Source organism: Salmo salar, chromosome ssa20, assembly GCF_905237065.1.
Source record: "Salmo salar chromosome ssa20, Ssal_v3.1, whole genome shotgun sequence".
Classification (NCBI taxonomy): Eukaryota; Metazoa; Chordata; class Actinopteri; order Salmoniformes; family Salmonidae; genus Salmo; species Salmo salar.
In genome coordinates this window covers 30517322-30539544 of record NC_059461.1, presented here as the reverse complement: position 1 = coordinate 30539544, position 22223 = coordinate 30517322, and the positions used below count along the sequence as shown (strand labels likewise).

The following is a 22223-nucleotide window of genomic DNA, read 5'->3' as shown; positions in this document are numbered from 1 at the left end:
TCTTGGCTGATTTCTTTTGATTTTCCCATGATGTCAAGCAAAGAGGTACCGAGTTTGAAGGTAGGCCTTGAAATGCATCCACCGGTACACCTCCAACTGACTCAAATGATATCGCTTAGCCTATCAGAAGCTTCTAAAGCCATGACATCGTTTTCTGGAGTTTTCCAAGCTGTTTAAAGGCACAGTCAACTTAGTGTATGTAAACTTCTGACCCACTGGAATTGTGATACATTGAATTATATGTGAAGTAATCGGTCTAAACAATTGTTGGAAAAATGACTTGTGTCATGCACAAAGTAGATGTCCTAACCGACTTGCCAAAACTATAGTTTGTTAACAAGAAATTTGTGGAGTGGTTGAAAAACGAGTTTTAATGACTCCAACCTAAGTGTATGTAAACTTCAGACTTCAACAACAGGTATTTCTGACTCGGTCAGGGAGAGGTTGAAAATGTCAGTGAAGACACTTGCCAGTTGGTCTTTTGTACACGTCCTGGTAATCCGTCTGGCCCCGTGGCCTTGTGAATGTTGACCTGTCTTGCTTACATCGGCTACGGAGAGTGTTGTCACACTTTCGTCCGTAACAGATTGTGCACTCATGCATGCTTCTGTGTTGCTTGCCTCGAAGCGAGCATAAAAGGGGTTTAGCTCTTCTGGTAGGCTCACGTCACTGTGCAGCTTGCAGCTGGGTTTCCCTTTGTAGTCCATAATCGTTTTCAAGCCCTGCCACATCCGACGAGCGCCAGAGCCGGTATAGTAGGATTCAATCTGAATCCTGTATTGACGCTTTGCCTGTTTGATGGTTCGTCTGAGGGAATAGGGGGATTTCTTAGCATCCGGATTAGTGTCCTGCTCCTTGAAAGTGGCAGCTCTAGCCTTTAGCTCGATGCGGATGTTGCCTGTAATCTATGGCTTCTGGTTGGGATATGTACATACGGTCACTGTGGGGACGACGTCATCAATGCACTTATTGATGAAGCCAGTGACTGATGTGTTGTACTCCTCTATGCCATTGGATGAATCCCGGAACATATTCCAGTCTGTGCTAGAAAAACAGTCCCTTTTAGCGTATTGTGGGAGTAACTGGTACTTCCTGCCTTAGTTTTGGCTTGTAAGCAGTAATCAGGAGGATTATGGTCAGATTTGCCAAATGGAGGGCGAGGGAGAGCTTTGTATGCGTCTCTGTGTGTGGGGTAAAGGTGGTCTAGAGTGTTTTTGTTTTTTCATTTATTATTATTTAAATAGACGAACAATATAGATGAGAACTCTCTTGGTAGATATTGTGGTCTACAGTTTATCATAAGGTACTCTACCTCAGGCAAGCAATACCTCGAGACTTCTTTAATATTAGACATGACTCACCAGCTGTTATTGACAAATGGACACAGACCCCCACCCCTCATCTTACCAGACGTTGCTTCTCTGTCCTGCCGACGCATGGAAAATCCCGCCAGCTCAATATTATCCGTGTCGTCATTCAGCTACGACTCTGTTTTTAATGTCCTGTTGGTAGGATAATCTTGATATATTATTTCAACGTTTTGATGTCTTCTATTATTCTACGATGTAGAAAATAGTAAAAAAGAAAAACCCTTTATTGAGTAGGTGTGTCCAAACTTTTGACTGGTACTGTATGCACGAACTCTAACGAACTGCTTCAGCTGGGAAGCATGCGGATGCTTTTAGTCACCTTAGGTTAGTATTTTAGAACGAATGGCTAGAGTATGGCACTGCACTGCAGTCAGTGCACACGGACAGGGTACCATTCACCTGTCAGTTACTATTCACATGTTTACAGATGAGCTGGATGCATGTGTTGTGTAAGTTTCTCTACACACAGAATACACAATACAGATTCTGTTGGCATGTAGTGCTGTTTGAGGAGTGTGTGGGTAAAGCTGCTGAGATAGTGTGGTGATTGGTTGGTCTGTACAAGGAAGTTCCTGGAGGACCGGGGCATTCTCCATTCTTAGTTATTCAATTGCATCAGGTCTTGCAAGCCTGAGTGCCAGTCTGTTCAGTATCATGTCAACTCCTTTTTACTCATTGTCAATGGTTGGCATGTTCTCCCCGCAAGCCAGCTTATATCCACTATTAGTCTGGTGAATGTGCGCTTCTTTTTACTGTAACTAGTGCTGGCTGTTGCCCTTGCTCCCTCCACAATGGCAAGCGGTTACTTTTCCTGAGTTACGTCTGTGTGTCCTTATCTAATCCTCCTGAACACACTGGGCTCTGTCACCTCCCATGTGTCCCTGTTCTTAAGTAGTGCTGTCTATCTGCTATTGCGTGTCTACAGTCACCTGCTGTTGCCAGGGTAGCTTGCAACTAACCTGCGGATCCAAGATGGGATTTAACTGCCAGCTTGGCGCTGGTCCAGCCCTACCGTAAAGATCTCTGAGACACAGCTCTCAGAATCACACACACACAGTCTCTATGCAGCAAGTTCTATTTCATCAAGTTGTATTTCTTCAGGTCAGTGTAGTAGTGCATAGGCTCACTAAGACACACACATCAGTTGGTGTGTCCCTCTTGACCAGAAGCAGGGTTTTCTAGAGCAGATCTGCCAAAGAGGCGAGAGAAAGACATCATGGTGGAGTGACATGCATATGGACTCATGACACAGGCATCTGACCGCATGTTCCACATTTCACTTGCCACCTCTGTCAGTGCTGATGTAAGCTATTTTTTACATCACTGTCTGACACTATTACTATCTGAGATCTTCACAATAAAAGTCAGCCAAAGGGATTCTTATTCTGCTACTGAGACATTTAAGCTGGCTTTCACTGCTGTGCGCTGTAGAACTCAGCAGAGAACACTAAAAGCATCCATAGAGCTCTCTGCTCTAAATAATGAATGCTGGGAACATGTCCCCCCCCTCTGCTTTCCCCCTGACAGTCAGCAGCCAGGGGATGTAATGTGTCATAGACCAGGGTTAGGCACAGGAAGTAGCTGGTAATTATGGAGCAGGCTCAACTCAGGCTGTCTGTGAAGTGTGTATTTAGACCAGCAGTAGATGGGAGGGAGGACAGGGAAAGGGTAACTCCATTTATATTGACTATATGCTTCCTAACTTGTATGACATGGCTTTATGTCTCAGTTGGTAGAGCATGGTGATTGCACCGCCAGGGTTGTGGGTTTGATTCCCAGGGCCACCCATATTTAAAATGTATGCATGCATGACAGTAACTTGCTTTGGATAAAAGCGTCTGTTAAATGGCATGTCTGTGGCTGAAGTTTAGATAGACCACCTCTCTTGTCTTCACACACTTCTGTTGAGTAACGTCCTGGAGGAGCTAGTTTGGGATGTTTTAAGGCCAATTATTTTCTAATGTTCTATACTGTGTTGTCAGGCTGGCATAGCCGTACGGTTTCAGAGAGCATGTTGAAGTGTGTGTGCTGCAGGTATCTGTGCATTTCTCCAGTTGGGTAGCTACTAGTAACTACAGTCTTCCCTGCTGACTGATTCCCTGGGGAAAGTCCTCCCACTCCTGCCCTTACAATAAAGATGTTTCATGCAGTCAGTCATCCCTAATGGCTGTAGTGCACTGTGAGTAGTGTAGGCCAGAGTTAGGACAGTACTGTGCAACAATTTTAAGTAATTAACAAATTTGTTACCTTTCAGAGAACTCCCCTTTAGTCTTCCAACTTCTCTGTGCTGTGGGTGATTGTCAAATAATGAACAACCACACGTGCTTTGTTACAGGACGAATACACCAAGCCATGGTCACGTCGTTGAATGAAGACAACGAGAGCGTCACCGTGGAGTGGATAGAAAATGGAGACACCAAAGGGAAAGAGGTAAACAAGCCTAGCTAGTAGCTTAGCACGAACAGCCAGCGTCCGCTCAGCTCTTAGGCATTGAGCCCTATGAATAATGCATCTGAAGACATTCTACAGTTTTGGAGATTACACAATCCTTCTGCATGTTCTACAGTTCTGCCAAACATCACACTCTGTCCTGAATATACATGAGTTTAGAGAGCTTTACAGCAGTCATATTTCCTGAGCTTTGCTGTTGAATACAGATGTTGTCCTACTGCTCTCTGCTCCTCTGAGCTACACGGATATACCTCTCTGCTCTCCATATACTAACATATAAGGTACATATTAACTGAGTATATTTGCACCTCATCTCTTCTGCATATTGATGTGTAGAGTATATTGTGTTAGATCTCCTGTTGAATATTGACTTGAAAAGTATGGCTCGAAGGACCATTTAAAAAGGGTACCAATTGGTTGTGGCCTCTGTTAGAAGGTGTGGTAATGATGACTAGTAGGAGATAGATGTACAGTCAACACATTTATTGCCACACCACACACAGACACACACAAGAAGGGCGAAGAGAAGGGACTAGTGGAATTGTTCAGGAGCAACTCTATGGGTTAGGTACAATTACAGTGACACACTCTTCTCTCTGTCCAGATTGACTTGGAGAGTATATTTGCACTAAACCCAGATGTGGCCCCAGCAGAGGAGATCGCCCCCAGCCCAGAGACCCCGCCCCCACCAACGCCCACCTCTGTGAAGGTCAACAAGATCACCAAGGTGAGCGCTTCATGCGACGGAATTTAGTTTTGTTATGGACTGCTAGTATAACCACCGCAGGGTGAAGTCTGCCTGTGTAGTGCATAGATATAGAACCTGATATATTGCCTATGGTGCAGTGTGTGGCCTCAGAGGCCCACTGCTGGAGTGGCAAAACAAAACACAGAATAGATGCGAACAAAGGAAGCTCCAGTAATCTGATTCTCAGTAATTGTCCATTTTTATAACCCTTATTTTGCAGTCATGGGAGTGAGAAGTGTTGTGTTCTAGTGATCTGCTGGGTAAAATCATTTCGTAAACCATGATTACGGTTTAATAGTCATGGCTTCAATTATTTTTGTCAATGCATTTATCTTATCTCCGTCTTTTGTGTTCTTTAGCAGAACCGGCGAACAATAGCGCCCGCTAAGAATGGCACTCCGTCCAGGGATAACAGAGGTTTGTGTGTGTACTTGTTTTTGATCATTGACAGTTGAACATTGTCTTGAAATGTTCATGGGTACCATGTTGCTTAATTCACTTGAAACAGGCCCTCTCGATAACTCTCTGTGTTGTGTGTTCCACAGTGGTGTCGACCCGGGCCAGACCAGCTCCACCCCAGCAGCTAGAGCCTTCTCCTCCTCCCGCTCAGCAGCCAGCCCAGCCCACTCAGGCCCAGACAGCCCAACAGTTAGCCAACGGTAGGAACATCACGGCAGGGTAGCCTAGTGGTTAGAGCGATGGACTAGTAACCGAAAGGTTGCAAGTTCAAATCCCCGAGCTGACAAGGTACAAATCTGTCATTCTGCCCCTGAACAGGCAGTTAACAGACTGTTCCTAGGCCGTCATTGAAAATAAGAATTTGTTCTTAATAACTGACTTGCCTAGTTAAATAAAGGTAAAAAATAATTCTATGTAGGAGTTTCATTTTGACATATTTCTCATTCCGAGAAATCTGAATGTTCTGTCATTTTCACCCTCCTAAGCAAGCCCCGGAAATATTATTTGTTATTCCATTTCATGTTGTGTATTTGTTACGATAACATTTGACCAATACACTTGATGTTCCTGATTTTCTATGTTTTGTCGATCACATGTTTGTCACAGAAGCGTCATTGCATCAGCTAAGCAGAAAGGAGTTTGGACAGCTTTGTATGTATCAACTCTCCCAACCACCCCAATGCTTAATGTTATCTTAGAGCCCTGTCGCTTTCCTTTGGAGAACCTTTAGTTTGTGATTATTACTCACCCAAAGGCTTCCGCTATATTCAAAGCAGTGATGGGGGCTCCCCCCCACCAGTGGAATCAGAGACATCCTCGTAGCTCTCTCTCTATTTCTCTCTTTCTTCCTGCCGGCCAGCCTGGCTCTGGTTCTGACCTGGCCCTGCCTTCCCAGATTACTGCAGATGATTAATCCCCGCTCTCTGCTCTGAATGACGAGCCTGCAGGCCTTCAGATGGGGCTGTATGCTGGAGGAAGGGTTACTGTGCTGCTCAGCTGGATATCTTGGGGTCTGGTGGAATCAGAAATGGGCTACTGACACTCACTTTATACTCTCCTCTCTCTTATAATCAGATTTTCAAATGATGAATTGGGTTTCTAAATGGTACTAACTGTAATGTGATGCAGGATTTATGTAACTTTTGAGGAACCTAGACTGAGAAGTCCCCTATGTACTCATATCTTTGCTTTCCCAGTCAGCATTTGACTGTTGTTGGATCAGTGGTTGGTCAGTCAAGAGCCTTATAGTAGTGTATTGTAATAGTATTGTAATAGTATTGTAATAGTATTGTAATAGTAGTGTATTGTAATAGTAGTGTATTGTAATAGTAGTGTAATAGGAATTGTAGTGTAATAGGAATAGAAGGGTTACCAGGGTAAGGTTTGTGCCAGCTGCTGTAGCCTGCCCTCAGGCCTGTATAAAGTTGCTGTCCCCCTGGATGCTAGCTAGGCCCAGTCCCCAGCCAGCCACCACTCTGTCTGGATGACCCTATAGTTGGGGAACACCAGCAGAGGAAGAGATCCCTTTCAGAAATGTTGAGTGTGCATGTTCTGTGAAAGGCAGCGTTTGTGACTTCCTCTTCCTTTGCCGGGGTTTCCTGGCAGCGAGGAGGAAGTCCAACTGTGTGAAGGAAGTGGAGAAACTGCAGGAGAAGAGAGAGAGACGACGGATACAGCAACAGGAGCTGAGGGAGAAGAAGGCACAGGTACAGGGGCACCCTCCTCCTTCCATCCTCTTCTCTAATATCTGGGCTTTTAAAATGAGGATAAAATAAGATAATTGACTCACATATTTAATTGACTCACTATAGCCATGTTAGGCATTGAACACGTTTTCTTTAGTGACAATAACTTGCTAATTGAATTCAAGTATAAATTGAACAGTGACCTATCATATCTGTTCTCAGGAGGTGGACACCACTGTCCCTAACTATGAGATCCTGTATATGATCAGAGACTTCCGTGCCAGTCTGGACTACCGGCCGCTGTCCACCACAGATCTGGTGAGTACAGACAATACCCTGCTCTCTCTCCCTCTCCCTGCTCTCTCTCCCTCTGTCCCAATACAATGGCCTGATCAATGTGTGTTTTTATTTTGTCAGATTGAAGAGCACAGAATATGTGTTTGTGTGAGGAAACGTCCACTCAACAAGAAAGGTAAGGAGGACATCCAACAGAGCCTTTAATCATAATGAGGAACCAGTCATGAGTTTACCTACTATGAGCTTTTGCATGGTCATAATCAGTCATGTTCAGGTATTTTCTTATGGCCTGCAATCAGGGAAACTACACTACATGACCAAAAGTATGTTGACACCTGCTTGTCTGAACATCTCATTCCAATATCATGGGCTTTCATATGGAGTTGGTCCCCCCCTTCATTGCTATAACAGCCTCCACTCTTCAGGGAAGGCTTTTCACTAGATGTTGGAACATTACTGCGGGGACTTGCTTGCATTCAGCCACAAGAGCATTAGTAAGGTCGGGCACTGATGTTGGGCGATTAGGCCTGGCTCGCAGTTGACGTTCCAATTCATCCCAAAGGTGTTCGATGGAGTTGAGGTCAGGGCTCTGTCCAGGCCAGTCAAGTTCTTCCACACCGATCTCGACAAACTATTTCTGTATGGGCCTCGCTTTGTGCACAGGGGCATTGTCATGCTGAAACAGGAAAGGGCCTTCCCCAAACTGTTGCCACAAAGTTGGAAGCACAGAATCATGTAGAATGTCATTGTACGCTGTAGCATTAACATTTCCCTTCACCTCAGCTAAGGAGCCTAGCTCGATCCATGAAAAACTGCCCCAGACCATTATTCCTCCTCCACCAAACTTTAGTTTGCACTATGCATTCGGGTAGGTAGCATTCTCCTGGCATCCGCCAAACCCATATTCATCCGTCAGACTGCCAGATGGTGATTCATCACTCCAGAGAACGCGTTTCCACTGCTCCAGAGTCCAATGTCGGCGAGCTTTACACCACTCTAGCCAATGCTTGGCATTGCGCATGTTAGGCTTGTCGGCCATGGAAACCCATTTCATGAAGCTGTCGACGAACAGTTCTTGTGCTGACGTTGCTTCCAGAGACAGTTTGGAACTTGGTAGTGAGTGTTGCAACCGAGGACAGACTATATTTTTACGCACTTCAGCACTCGGCGGTCCTGTTCTGTGAGCTTGTGTGTTCTTCCAATTTGCGGCTGAGCCGTTGTTGCTCCTAGACGTTCAACTTCTCAAGAACAGCACTTACAGTTGACCGGAGCAGCTCTAGCAGGGCAGACATTTGACAAACTTGTTGGAAAGGTGGCGTCCTATGACGGTGCAACGTTGAACGTCACTGAACTCTTCAGTAAGGCCAATGCTTGTTTATGGAGATTGCATGGCTGTGTGCTCAATTTTATTCACCTGTCAGCAACGGGTGAAGCTGAAGTCGCTAATTTGAAGGGGTGTCCACATACTTTTGTGTATATAGTGTATCTTCTCTGTATACTTTCGTTAACATGGCTGTGTGTGTTCCAGAGTTGACTATAAGGGACCTGGATGTGATCACCATCCCCAGTAAGGATGTGGTGATGGTCCATGAGCCCAAGCAGAAGGTGGACCTGACACGCTACCTGGAGAACCAGACCTTCCGCTTCGACTACGCCTTTGATGACAGCACCACTAATGAAATGGTTTACAGGTCAGACAGACAGCAGTCGGTTGTTGCAGTGAAACATCTGTTTTGTTTGACTTGTCAGCTGTATGTTTTTACTGGAATTCAATCCAGGAGGACTGCTTGCATTGGATTTGTGTGTGTAGAATGTATTTTGATGGTGTGTGTGTGTGTGTGTGTGTGTGTGTGTGTGTGTGTGTGTGTGTGTGTGTGTGTGCGCACACACACTGACTGGATTTGTGTGTTTCCACTACAGGTTTACTGCCAGGCCCCTGGTGGAGACCATCTTTGAGAGGGGCATGGCCACGTGCTTCGCCTATGGACAGACTGGTAGTGGCAAAACACATGTGAGTCGCACACGCACACACCAGCCTCCTCATCCTCTTCTGCTGATGCATGTCAGTTATTAAACACCAACTTAACAATAACATTACATCAGCGACATCAAGGTTCAATGTGTACAAGCGTTGTTGCATTTTCATTTCTGTTTATGTTTCACCCACAATCAGAACTGTGAATATTGCCGTCTTTTGTTTCAGACTATGGGTGGAGATTTTTCTGGAAAGAACCAGGATTGTTCTAAAGGGATTTATGCATTAGCTGGTAAGTGATTCTCAGTGGATACTTAGTATTGTTGTTGGTGCTGTAATGCTCAGAACCAATTACAATTGTAAAACTTTCTCTTAGTCTCTTTCCCCTTTGTCCTCATGCAGCTCGGGATGTGTTTGTCATGTTGAAGAAACCCTGCTACAAGAAGTTAGATCTTCAGGTGTACGCAACCTTCTTTGAAATCTACAGTGGAAAGGCAAGTGATTAATGACTCGTTTGTACAGCATCAACTTGTGGTTTTGGTTGTAGGCAATGTTCCTTCTAAGCTGCGCGCGTGAGTGGCTATACATCAAATGTATTTATATAGCCCTTCTTACATCAGCTGATATCTCAAAGTGCTGTACAGAAACCCAGCCTAAAACCCCAAACAGCAAGCAATGCAGGTGTAGAAGCACGGTGGCTAGGAAAAACTCCCTAGAAAGGCCAAAACCTAGGAAGAAACCTAGAGAGGAACCAGGCTATGAGGGGTGGCCAGTCCTCTTCTGGCTGTGCCGGGTGGAGATTATAACAGAACATGGCCAAGATGTTCAAATGTTCATAAATGACCAGCAGGGTCAAATAATAATAATCACAGTTGTCGAGGGTGCAACAGGTCAGCACCTCAAGAGTAAGTGTCAGTTGGCTTTTCATAGCCGATCATTGAGAGTATCTCTACCGCTCCTGCTGTCTCTAGAGAGTTGAAAACAGCAGGTCTGGGACAGGTAGCACGCATCTCCTCCAGGACTGCCCCGCAGAAGACGCAAGAGATTGAGTTTCACTCAGTTCGTCCCATCAGTTTGCACTATCAACGTTTTTCTCTAATGTGATCGAATCAACATTATCAGCCCCATTTCAATGCAACAAACCGAAACATACTTTGCAAGATTGAGTCTTTAATTAAAGGGTCCGTGTTGCATATAAGCTAATGGGCAGAGTGTAGCCTACATTGTCTAATTCTCTTTATAAACTGGGTGGTTCGAGCTCTGAATGCTGATTGGCTGAAAGCCGTGGTATTTCAGCCCGTATACCATGGGTATGACAAAAAATGTATTTATGCTGCTCTAATTATGTTGTTATCCAGTTTATAATAGCAATAAGGCACCTCGGGGGTTTGTGATATATGGCCAATATACCACAGCTAAGGGCTGTGTCCTAGCACTCTGCGATGCGTCGTGCTTAAGAACAGCCCTTAGCCGTGGTATATTGGCCATATACCACACCCCCTCGGGCCTTATTGCTTGGTAATAATAATATATTTGATTTTGTAATGTGGTTTATTTAAGCAATAAGGCACGAGGGCTGTTCTTGTGCACGACGCAACGCGGAGTGCCTGGACACAGCCCTTATATTGGCCATATATCACAAACCCCCGAGGTGCCTTATTGCTATTATAAACTGGTTACCAATATATTTAGAGCAGTAAAAATAAATGTTTTGTCATACCCATGGTATACGATTCTGATATACCACAGCTGTCAGCCAATGAGCATTCAGGGCTCGAACCACACAGTTTATATTGCATCATATAACACATTACAATGCAATTTACAATTACCTATTTGGTCCATGATGTTAAAAAAATGTTTTTTTTTAAAGTCTCATGGAATTTAGACCTATCATAAAAATCAAAAGCTATTTCCATGTGAAAATGTTAAAGGATTTTCTCTATTGGTTTCATTGGTAGACCACTCTGATAGGCCTACATTATGCTCAAATAGACACTACACTATTGACTACTGTCTAAAACTGTAAGGGTACAGCCTCAGTGTTCACTGTAAACGTGTGCCGGAAGTTGCACAGAATTCTCACAACGTTCAAGTTTCTGCTTCCAAGACCTCAATTGGTCAGTGCCCCAAAATAATGGAGGGAACTTGGTTGTAAGTGTTTAACCCGGACTGTAAGGGGAAGCGGTGAATTGCTCCCGTGGGTGATAATGTTGACAGACTGGTTTTTAGTTGTGGTCCTATATGTGTTGGACCTGACTGTGTTTAACCTGACTGCGTGTGTGGTTGTATAGGTTTTTGACCTGATTGTTGTGTGTGTCTTCTAGGTGTTTGACCTGCTGAATGGTAAGGCTAAGCTCCGGGTGCTGGAGGATGGGAAGCAGCAGGTGCAGGTGGTGGGGTTGCATGAGAGAGATGTCAAATGCACAGAGGACGTCCTCAAACTCATAGAAGTGGGCAACAGCTGCAGGTAAGGCAACGGAGTGGAAGGTATTTGTAGCAACATCCCACAGTTTCCCTAACTAATGACATAAACGCTGATCTTTAAAACGTTATTGTGCATTACATTTAAATGCTCCCCTTCCTGCTTTTTCTCCCTCTCTGTTCCTCTCTCTCAGAACGTCAGGGCAGACCTCGGCCAACGCCCACTCGTCCCGTAGCCACGCCGTGTTCCAGATCATTCTGAGGAGGAAGGGGAAGATGCATGGCAAGTTCTCCCTGATTGACCTGGCGGGGAACGAGAGGGGGGCCGACACATCCAGCGCTGACCGCCAGACACGCCTGGAGGGAGCTGAGATCAACAAGAGCCTTCTGGCACTAAAGGTCAGAGGGGAGAGGTCAGAGGGCAGCTGCAGAGCATTCTGACAGGGACACTCGGTAGAACGTCAGCAGATGTTTAGTCTGAGAGTTCAAGTAAAAGTTTATTAATCTTAGAGGGATTTACAGGATTTAACATGAATTCAGCTCTGATAGTGTGCTGTCTGAGATACGTTTTCCTTCAGATGAACAGAGCTAGCAGTCTTAGTTGAACATAACGTAATCTTATAGAAATGGTCAACTGTATTTTTCCTGTCCCATCTCTCAGAATGTATATCAGTCAGCCAGTCAGACTTCGCAGCAGGCAGACAAACTGTAGCTCATTGTATCTCTCTTTAACTCTACCAGGAGTGCATCAGGGCGCTGGGACGGAACAAACCACACACTCCATTCAGGGCCAGCAAGCTCACACAGGTCCTCCGAGACTCCTTCATAGGGGAGAACTCCCGCACATGCATGGTGAGTTCATCATTAGTCACTGCTAGTGGGATTGGTAATTGGTGAATTCTTTCCTCACTGGCATAGGGTTCAGTCATCTCTGATTTTATTAAAAATTACTATTTTTAAGACACCTGGCCCATGGTCTAGGCCAGTGGTCACCAAGGTATTCCTTGTCGTTCGCCAAACATTTCTCTTAGAAAAACAACGACAAAGCCTTGTTTCTATTTTTATTTATTTGTATCGCGCCGTTGGCTGGGTAGGCGAAGTGTTCCCATTTCATGTTTCTTGACTCAGAAAGGTTGCTGACCACTGGTCTAGGCCTATACCGACCCTGCAGGGGACCCTGTAGCTTTTAAGTAAACACATTTTCTGCAAAGGACAAGCCACCTTACTTGGTCTTTGTACTGGCCTTACCTTACCTCCACTGAGTTTCTCCTCACCTCTGTCCTATCCAGATAGCCACCATCTCTCCTGGCATGACATCCTGTGAGAACACCCTCAACACGCTACGCTACGCTAACAGGTGGGCACACATGTTACAGCTGGCCATGGGAAACTGTGTCTCCTACAATTGTGCTTTCCATCTGTGATCAGCAGAGAAGTGTCTGAGAAAAGGAATATAGGAACCTCTTCTTTGACCACGCTCCCTTTAGGTTTCTATGGACCTTGAGCTCTTCACTGTGCTCGTTCACACAGCATTTTTGTGCTTAGAAATGGGTAGATGATGGCTAGATGATGCTATTTAGTCAGCCACCAATTGTGCAAGTTCTCCCACTTAAAAAGATGAGAGAGGCCTGTAATTTTCATCATAGGTACACGTCAACTATGACAGACAAAATCAGAAAAACAAATCCAGAAAATCACATTGTAGGATTTTTTATGAATTTATTTGCAAATTATGGTGGAAAATAAGTATTTGGTCACCTACAAACAAGCAAGATTTCTGGGTCTCACAGACCTGTAACTACTTCTTTAAGAGGCTCCTCTGTCCTCCACTCGTTACCTGTATTAATGGCACCTGTTTGAACTTGTTATCAGTATAAAAGACACCTGTCCACAACCTCAAACAGTCACACTCCAAACTCCACTATGGCCAAGACCAAAGAGCTGTCAAAGGACACCAGAAACAAAATTGTAGACCTGCACCAGGCTGGGAAGACTGAATCTGCAATAGGTAAGCAGCTTGGTTTGAAGAAATCAACTGTGGGAGCAGATAATCTCCCTCGATCTGGGGCTCCACGCAAGATCTCACCCCGTGGGGTCAAAATGATCACAAGAACGGTGAGCAAAAATCCCAGAACCACACGGGGGGACCTAGTGAATGACCTGCAGAGAGCTGGGACCAAAGTAACAAAGTCTACCGTCAGTAACACACTACGCCGCCAGGGACTCAAATCCTGCAGTGCCAGACGTGTCCCCCTGCTTAAGCCAGTAGCCTGGCCCAGGCCCGTCTGAAGTTTGCTAGAGAGCATTTGGATGATCCAGAAGAGGATTGGGAGAATGTCATATGGTCAGATGAAACCAAAATAGAACTTTTTGGTAAAAACTCAACTCGTCGTGTTTGGAGTACAAAGAATGCTGAGTTGCATCCAAAGAACACCATACCTACTGTGAAGCATGGGGGTGGAAACATCATGCTTTGGGGCTGTTTTTCTGCAAAGGGACCAGGACGACTGATCCGTGTAAAGGAAAGAATGAATGGGGCCATGTATCGTGAGATTTTGAGTGAAAACCTGCTTCCATCAGCAAGGGCATTGAAGATGAAACGTGGCTGGGTCTTTCAGCATGACAATGATCCCAAACACACCGCCCGGGCAACGAAGGAGTGGCTTCGTAGGAAGCATTTCAAGGTCCTGGAGTGGCCTAGCCAGTCTCCAGATCTCAACCCCATAGAAAATCTTTGGAGGGAGTTGAAAGTCCGTGTTGCTCAGCGACAGCCCCAAAACATCACTGCTCTAGAGGAGATCTGCATAGAGGAATGGGCCAAAATACCAGCAACAGTGCGTGAAAACCTTGTGAAGACTTACAGAAAACGTTTGATCTGTGTCATTGCCAACAAAGGGTATATAACAAAGTATTGAGATAAACTTCTGTTATTGACCAAATACTTATTTTCCACCATAATTTGCAAATAAATTCATGAAAAATCCTACAATGTGATTTTCTAGGTTTTTTTTCTCATTTTGTCTGTCATAGTTGAAGTGTACCTATGATGAAAATTACAGGCCTCTCTCATCTTTTTAAGTGGGAGAACTTGCACAATTGGTGGCTGACTAAATACTTTTTTGCCCCACTGTATCTGCCTGCAGCATTTTGATCAGATGTTGGCTACATGTGAAAGACTGAATGAGTGCCACTGTGGCAGGCAGGTCATGGGGAAAGGAAAAATGCCTATTTCTCTCTAGTTTTGTGTGTCCTGACCCTCGTCCCCTCTCTCTTGTGTTTCCTGCTCCTCTGCTCTGGGCTTGGCGCTGTGCTCTGCTCTGCAGAGTAAAGGAGTTTGGGATCAGTCCCTCAGATATCCCCTTCTCCCAGGGCGGTGGAAGTCTCTCGGAGCTCTCGCCCACCTATGAGTACGATGACTTTGCTACTTCTCCCTGCAGGTCAAGCACCTTCCCATTGTGTGCACACACACAAATACCTTTTTGTTGTCAAAGCATACACTTACCTGCATGCTTTTCCTGTATGCATACATTAGTTGTAAAATACACACAACACACTTTCTTCTTTTGGTCTTTGTTCCATCGTTCTCACCCGTCTCTGTGGAGGACTTGTCCACACGTCTTATTCCTCATTTCCTTTCCTTTTTATTCAATCTCCATGAAACATTCTTTCATCCTTTTCTCCAGCCTTGGCATGTGCTCTGCGATCATCTTTTGGTGTGCTGAGTTTGTGTTAACTTGTGAAAGCTGTTGTTCTCCTCATATCCTCTCATGGACAATAACGTGTGTGTGTACATTTTATCACATAATTTCCTTGTGAGGTGGCATTTGGTTCCAAATCTTTGTTTATGGTGTCATGCAGCATAACCAGTCAGTCTAATATTTGACTGGTCATTTTATACTGTGCTAGTTAGAGGATAATTCCTTGGCTAAGTACCTGCAATTATTGCCAAAGGTGCAGTGAGACCAGCTTGTTCCATCTCCAACTGCTACAGCAATTCCTGTCACCACCCAGTCAGGGTCAGACACAAGTCAATAAGGTTAGGCTGTACTGGACCATATCAGCTCAGTCACACCTCATTAAACATACGCGAGATGCCAGAAGTATAGACAGTCCTGGCCGTATGTTTGTGCTATCATGCCAACTCATTGTCGCTCATTGTCATGCCAAACATGGCTAACATGCAAGGGCCCTGTTGAAACACACAGCTTCTACAGTTCTATAGCATCATAATTTAGAGCTGTGTTAGTGGGGAACAACTAATCTAGCACTCTGAATTTGATTAACTGATTATTCTTATTGCTTCATTTGGTTTTATCGACTGAAAAGATAAAACATTTTATTTTAAAGGGCTATATCACTGTAACCTAAAATGGATTGTCAAGCAAGTTGCAACCAAAAAGAGCACAGATGATTGACCCATTGGCTGCACATGGTGTCACTGGTGTTGTGATGGTGTCTGGGTGTCTATTCAATGGGCCAAAACATTCAGTCAAATGTATTGCATAGAACTGACGAGACGTAATACTCTGAGTCACAGTCATATCCAAGTAATGCATTTCTATCTGCAATATCCTGACTGTTTGTCCCTACTGAGTAAGGCCCATCATGTGGAGTGTATTTAACTGGGCTGAGCAGCACTGTCAGCTGACCGGAGGATATGTTGATTGACACACAGAGTGAAGGAGTTGACGGTGGATACTAACCAGGTGATCGAGGGGGTCCGGCCCAACATCCATGTGGTGGACCTGCTGGACAATGACTGGGACCACCTGGGCAGCTCACCCCAGAGAGACGACCTCAAACTCCTCTGTGAGCAGAACGTAAGCAACACTCTTATAATGCACTTTTATGCTCACTCAGCTTTTATCCTAGATGGTTTTCTCACCGTGTGCGCAAGTGTTTGTGTGCATGAGTTTGTGCATGAGCCCCAGCTCTTCCTTCCTTGAGGTAATTTATTCAAAAGAGGTGATGCTGGTGTGTGTGTGTGTGTGTGTGTGTGTGTGTGTGTGTGTGTGTCTGACTGTTGTCTGTCTCTCCAGGAGGAGGAGGTGTCACCCCAGCTCTTTAACTTCCATGAGGCTGTGTCTCAGATGGTGGAGATGGAGGAACAGGTGCTGGAGGACCACAGAGCTGTCTTCCAGGTCAGACCACATTAACAGATGGCTCCTCTTAGATCCTTTCACATATGGTTAGGAGGTTCCACCTCTGTGTTGAATTCATCTGCAAGATTAATGTCCTGTGGAGTGACTATCCATGAAATTCTCTAAATCATCCACTTCTTCAAGCTAATGTGATACTGACTTGATGGGAGCAAAGTCATTGATTTGAATCATTTGTTTGTCAGTAGGAAGATGAAATGACCGTATTGGTGAGATGTTAACGTGTGTGTGTGTGTGTGTGTTGTGTGTGTCTATTGTGAACAGGAGTCTATCCGGTGGCTGGAGGATGAGAAGGTTCTGCTGGAAATGACTGAGGAGGTGGACTATGACGTGGACTCCTACGCCACTCAGCTAGAGCAGATCCTGGATCAGAAGATTGATATCCTCACTGAGCTCAGAGGTAAGCAGCCTAGACATGTATTATTACAGTGACATGGTACCGTTTCAGTCAGATGGAAGAACATCTCTAAGGAATGAGGTTTGGTCCATTTACACTACATGGCCAAAAGTATGCTCACCTGGAAAATCTAATTCCAAAATCATAGGCATTAACATGGAGTTGGTCCCCCCTTTGCTGCTATAACAGCCACCACTCTTCTGGGAAGGCTTTCCACTAGATGTTGGAACATTGCTCCAGGGACTTGCTTCCATTCAGCCACGAGCATTAGTGAGGCTTGGCGACTATGCCTGGTTTGCAGTTGGCGGTCCAATTCATCCCGAAGGTGTTCGATGGGGTTGAGGTCAGGGCTCTGTGCAGGCCACTCAAGGTCTTCCACACTGATCTCAACAAACCATTTCTGTATGGACCTCGCTTTGTGCATGGGGGCATTGTCATGCTGAAACAGGAAAGGGCCTTCCCCAAACTGTTGCCACAAAGTTTGAAGCACAGAATCGTCTAGAATGTCATTATATGCTGTAGCATTAAGATTTCCCTTCAACTGAACTAAGGGGTCTAGTCCGAACCATGAAAAAGAAGCCCCAGACCATTATTCCTCCTCCACCAAACTTTACAGTTCGCACTATTCATTCGGGCAGGTAGTATTCTCCTGGAATCCGCCAAACCCAGATTTGTCCGTCGGACTGCTAGATGGTGAAGCGTGAGAGAACGCATTTCCACTTCTCCAGAGTCCAATGGTGGCGAGCTTTACACCACTCCAGCCGACGCTTGGCATTGAGCATGGTGATCTTAGGCTTGTGTGCGGGTTCTCGGCCATGGAAATCCATTTCATGAAGCTCCCGACGAAAAGGTATTGTGCTGCTGTTGCTTCCAGAGGCAGTTTGGAACTCGGTAGTGAGTGTTGCAACTAGGGTTGGAAACTTTCCGGGGAATTTCCGATGTGAAGTTAAGCCTGGGAATTTGGGGAATTTTGCTTAAATTCATCAAAAAAGTTATCTTATAACAGTGAACCTTTTTGTGGGATACACATAAGGCTATTCTAGGTCTTGTGGCATATTTTGGTTAAACTATCCCCAATTGAATGGAATTGCAACCCTCTGCATGCACAGTGCATTCTTCCATCACATGTGCAGTGCACTCTTCCATCACATGTACAGCTGATTCTCAAGATCTTGCACACTAATGAGATGCTATTGATCCCATACTACTACACTATCTGAGCCAAGGACTACATGCTTTCTGGTAAGTTTTGATTACAATACTGGGTGGGGTGAATATATTTTATGACATACCTGATTTTTTTGTAAATGGTAGCCTACAGCAAAGTGTGTTTTTAAATAATTTCTAACTTAATAATTTCTGCTAGTTAGTTTTTGCTACCATGTGGGTTTTAGCTTGCTTGAGCCTGCTAACTGAGGAGTGTTAATTCACCTGTTTCCATACATGTGTCATTTTAAAACATTTATCTTACAAAGGAGTTGTTTAATCTAACTGCTTAACTATTTATCTGTACATGGAATTGTATTTGGGGGTTTTTTACTCCTTTTTTTCTATTTTTTTACAGGAAAATGCCACGGGCACTATCTGATGTATGGAGACATTTCACTGCAGCTAATGTAGAAGGAAAAGCTGTGTACATTTGCAACAAAGATGCAGAATCATCTGGCCAAGTGCATAAAGTTCCCTCAGCGCTCACAACAAGCAACCTCTGACAAAAGTCCCTCTACTTCTATTCAAGGTGAAAATGATGAATCAGACACCTTATCGATAGCAACAGCTCATGGTCCTCCTGGAATCAGAAGTTGTTTTTGACTCAATGGAGGAACGTAGTCAGAGAAATGCTGATGAATGTCTTGCTCGAGCTGTGTGTGCTACTGGTTCACCTCTGATGCTCATATTGGAAGAGATTTCTGAACGTTCTTTGCCCAGCATACACCCCTCCAACCAGACATGCTTTATCTACTCATTTGCTGGATGCAGAGTTCAAGTGAAAGTCAAGCAAATCATAGAGAAAGCAGAGTGTATTCCAATCATCTCTGATGGGTGGTCGAATGTTCATGGGCAAGGAATAATTAACTACATCATCTCCGCCCCTCAACCAGTATTCTACAAGAGCACAGACACAAGGGACAACAGACACACCGGTCTCTACATTGCAGATGAGCTGAAGGCAGTCATCAATGACCTTGGACCACAGAAGGTATTTGCGCTGGTGACAGACAATGCTGCGAACATGAAGGCTGCTTGGTCTAAAGTGGGAGTCCTACCCTCACATCACACCCATTGGCTGAGCTGCTCATGCATTGAATCTGCTCCTCAAGGACATCATGGCACTGAAAACAATGGATACACTCTACAAGAGAGCCAAGGAAATGGTTAGGTATGTGAAGGGTCATCAAGTTATAGCAGCAATCAACCTCACCAAGCAAAGTGATAAGAATAAGAGCACCACATTGAAGCTGCCCAGCAACACATGTTGGGGTGGTGTTGTCATCATGTTTGACAGTCTCCTGTAGGGGAAGTGTCTCTCCAAGAAATGGCCGTATCACAGTCTGCCGATATGGACAGCCCCATCAAGAGGATCCTCCTGGATGATGTATTTTGGGAGAGAGTGGTAAGCAGCCTGAAACTCCTGAAACCTATAGCAGTAACCATTGTACTGATTGAGGGAGACAATGCCATCCTGTCTGATGTTCAGACTCTGCTTGCAGATGTAAGAGAATAAATCCATACTGTCCTGCCCACTTCACTGTTGCCCCAAGCAGAGGAAACTGCAGTTCTGAAATGCATCAAAAAGTGTGGAGACTTCTGCCTGAAGCCAATACACACTGGAGAGTACATGTTGGACCCCAAGTATGCTGGCAAGAGCATCCTGTCTGGTGCAGAGATCAACAAGGCCTATGGTGTCATCACTACTGTGTCTCGCCACCTTGGTCTGAATGAAGGCAAGGTTCTTGGCAGTCTGGTGAAGTACACTTCCAAGCAAGGGCTTTGGGATGGAGATGCAATATGGCAGTCGTTCCAACATATCTCATGTACTTATTTTTATAGAACCTTTATTTAACTAGGCAAGTCAGTTAAGAACAAATTCATATTTACATTGACGGCGTTCTGGGGAACAGTGGATTAACTGCCTTGTTCAGGGGCAGGACGACAGATTTTTACCTTGTCAGCTCGGAGATTCCATCCAGCAACCTTTCAGTTACTGGCCCAACGCTATAACCACTAAGCGACCTGGTGGAAGGGAATTTGTGGATCTGAGCGCAACTGATCCTTGTTTGGGAACACACACCAAAGCACACAACAGGCTGACCAATACAAGGGTTGAAAAATTGGTGGCCATCCAGGCAAATTTGAGTCTTTTTGAGTCTGAGCCATCCTCAACAAGGTTGGAAAGTGACAGTGAAGCTTCAGAGTCTGATGTTCAAGAGGTGGACTATGAGGACTTGTAGGGAGAATACATGGAAGCCTGAGAGGAAGACAACCAAAGCTTTAGTTTCTAGACTAATTTTACAGATGTATGTTGAAAATGTTTTTGGGAGATGCGATGGATCATTGGGGATCATTCAATATTCCCTTTTCTTTTGTTGTTCAGTGAAATCATCACATGTGAAGAGTCAACTCCATTAAAGTTCAATTTGTAACTAAATAGTTTTTTTAATTTATATTGAAAGGATTTAATCATTTGCCATTTATGTCTACTTATGATAAGGTAAAATGTTTGTTTCTGTCTCCATATGATATGGTAAATATATCCAATGCAAAAAAAAACATCTACATTTTAAATGGTATTAATATTAATTTGCATATATTCGTTAATTCCCACAGAAAGTTTCCACCTTTTGAATATTCCCCAAAATGTGCAACCCTAGTTGCAACCGAGGACAGACGATTTTTACACGCTATGCGCATCAGCGATCCTGTTCTGTGAGCTTGTGTGGTGTGCCACTTCGCAGCTGTTGCTCCTAGATGTTTCCACTTCACAATAACAGCACTTACAGTTGACCGGGGCAGCTCTATCAGGGCAGAAATTTGGCCTCCTATGATGGTGCCATGTTGAAAGTCACTGAGCTCTTCAGTACGGGCCATTCTTCTGCCAATGTTTGTCTATGGAAATTGCATGGCAGTGTACTCGATTTTATAGACCTGTCTGCAACGTGTGTGGCTGAAATAGCCAAATCCACTCATTTGAAGGGATGTCCACATACTCAAAATTAGCGATTTATTTTTACTCCTGGCGTATGCATGCCAGCATATTTGTATTATTCACCACCTCTTTCATTCTTTTGTTGATTTTGGTCTCTGCATGTATCACCATTGATATTCAGTAGTAGGTTTCACTTTTATTATACTAATACTAATATCTAATCCACTCTTTCTGCTCCTTTCTTTTCAGATAAAGTGAAGTCGTTCCGCTCGTCGCTCCAAGAAGAGGAACAAGCCAGTAAGCAGATCAATCCTAAGAGGCCACGTGCCCTGCTGTAGACCAGACCTGACCAGGGAGGGGATTGTGGTCTCCGTGTGGAGTGGGCAGTGGCGCATACAGGGTCATGACCACTATAAAAACGTGGCACAGCAGTCACAACCACCTGTGAAAATGCAAAGAAACCGACTCATCTGTTTTCTAATCAGGCCCACGGATGTCATCAGAAATAACAGGAGGGGAATGCAACCTTGGATCCCTTTTTATAGCTGATTTTACATTTTCACTCTTGTTTTGCCCTGTTCTATTTCATTTATTTACTTTTTTACTTGTTTGTACTTTAAATTGAACGGCTGTTGAATTGTCTTCATCAGAGACCTCCATGTTGGTTGTGCATTCTGGTAGGTCTGATTGACATGTATGCATGTGCAACTCTCTGTTGGCCTCCAACGCGTGTGGTTGGTTCCCCGCTCAGTTGGCACTGTACAGAAGACATTACTCTGTAGGGTCAGTCTTTCTTTCCCTCTTCCTCTTGAATTTCCTGAGTTGAGAGGAAGTCAAAACTAGTTGTGGTTCTTCTCATGTCTTACCAGTCCTTGTCTATAGTTTGATTCGGTGTTGTGCCATATCATGTTTTGTGGCAAACCCAGTTTATTTGTTCCCCCATTTATTTAATACTGTAAAGTTGTTTTTCACCCATTTAAATGTTTTTATTATTAAACAAAAGAAATGTATAGTAAATGCCACTGACCTACTGTTACGTATGTTTCTTTGTGTTTGCCACAGATGTAACACTGGCTGAAGTAATAAAGGGGATACCTAGTCAGTAGTACAA

The 22223-nt window shown here is 44.5% G+C and overlaps 1 protein-coding gene across 8 annotated transcripts in view; it reads left to right on the top strand.

Moving 5' to 3' along the window:
* The window catches only part of LOC106580407 (kinesin-like protein KIF2A), a 34091-nt gene extending 11868 nt beyond the window's left edge, over window positions 1-22223 (top strand). For 3 of the 8 annotated variants that reach the window (XM_045703192.1, XM_045703197.1, XM_045703198.1), the window contains 21 exons: window positions 3706-3800; window positions 4426-4548; window positions 4929-4986; window positions 5115-5228; window positions 5635-5679; window positions 6634-6734; window positions 6936-7031; window positions 7131-7185; window positions 8539-8701; window positions 8931-9021; window positions 9214-9277; window positions 9388-9479; window positions 11313-11455; window positions 11604-11808; window positions 12151-12261; window positions 12699-12766; window positions 14733-14846; window positions 16085-16229; window positions 16449-16550; window positions 16833-16968; window positions 21362-22223. In XM_045703192.1, coding sequence (XP_045559148.1) covers window positions 3706-3800; window positions 4426-4548; window positions 4929-4986; window positions 5115-5228; window positions 5635-5679; window positions 6634-6734; window positions 6936-7031; window positions 7131-7185; window positions 8539-8701; window positions 8931-9021; window positions 9214-9277; window positions 9388-9479; window positions 11313-11455; window positions 11604-11808; window positions 12151-12261; window positions 12699-12766; window positions 14733-14846; window positions 16085-16229; window positions 16449-16550; window positions 16833-16968; window positions 21362-21450 — 2210 coding nt within the window. In that variant the 3' untranslated portion in view covers window positions 21451-22223. The remainder of the gene's footprint in view (window positions 1-3705; window positions 3801-4425; window positions 4549-4928; window positions 4987-5114; window positions 5229-5634; window positions 5680-6633; window positions 6735-6935; window positions 7032-7130; window positions 7186-8538; window positions 8702-8930; window positions 9022-9213; window positions 9278-9387; window positions 9480-11312; window positions 11456-11603; window positions 11809-12150; window positions 12262-12698; window positions 12767-14732; window positions 14847-16084; window positions 16230-16448; window positions 16551-16832; window positions 16969-21361) is intronic. The other 5 variants (XM_045703193.1, XM_045703194.1, XM_045703196.1 and 2 more) reach the window with 5 other exon arrangements.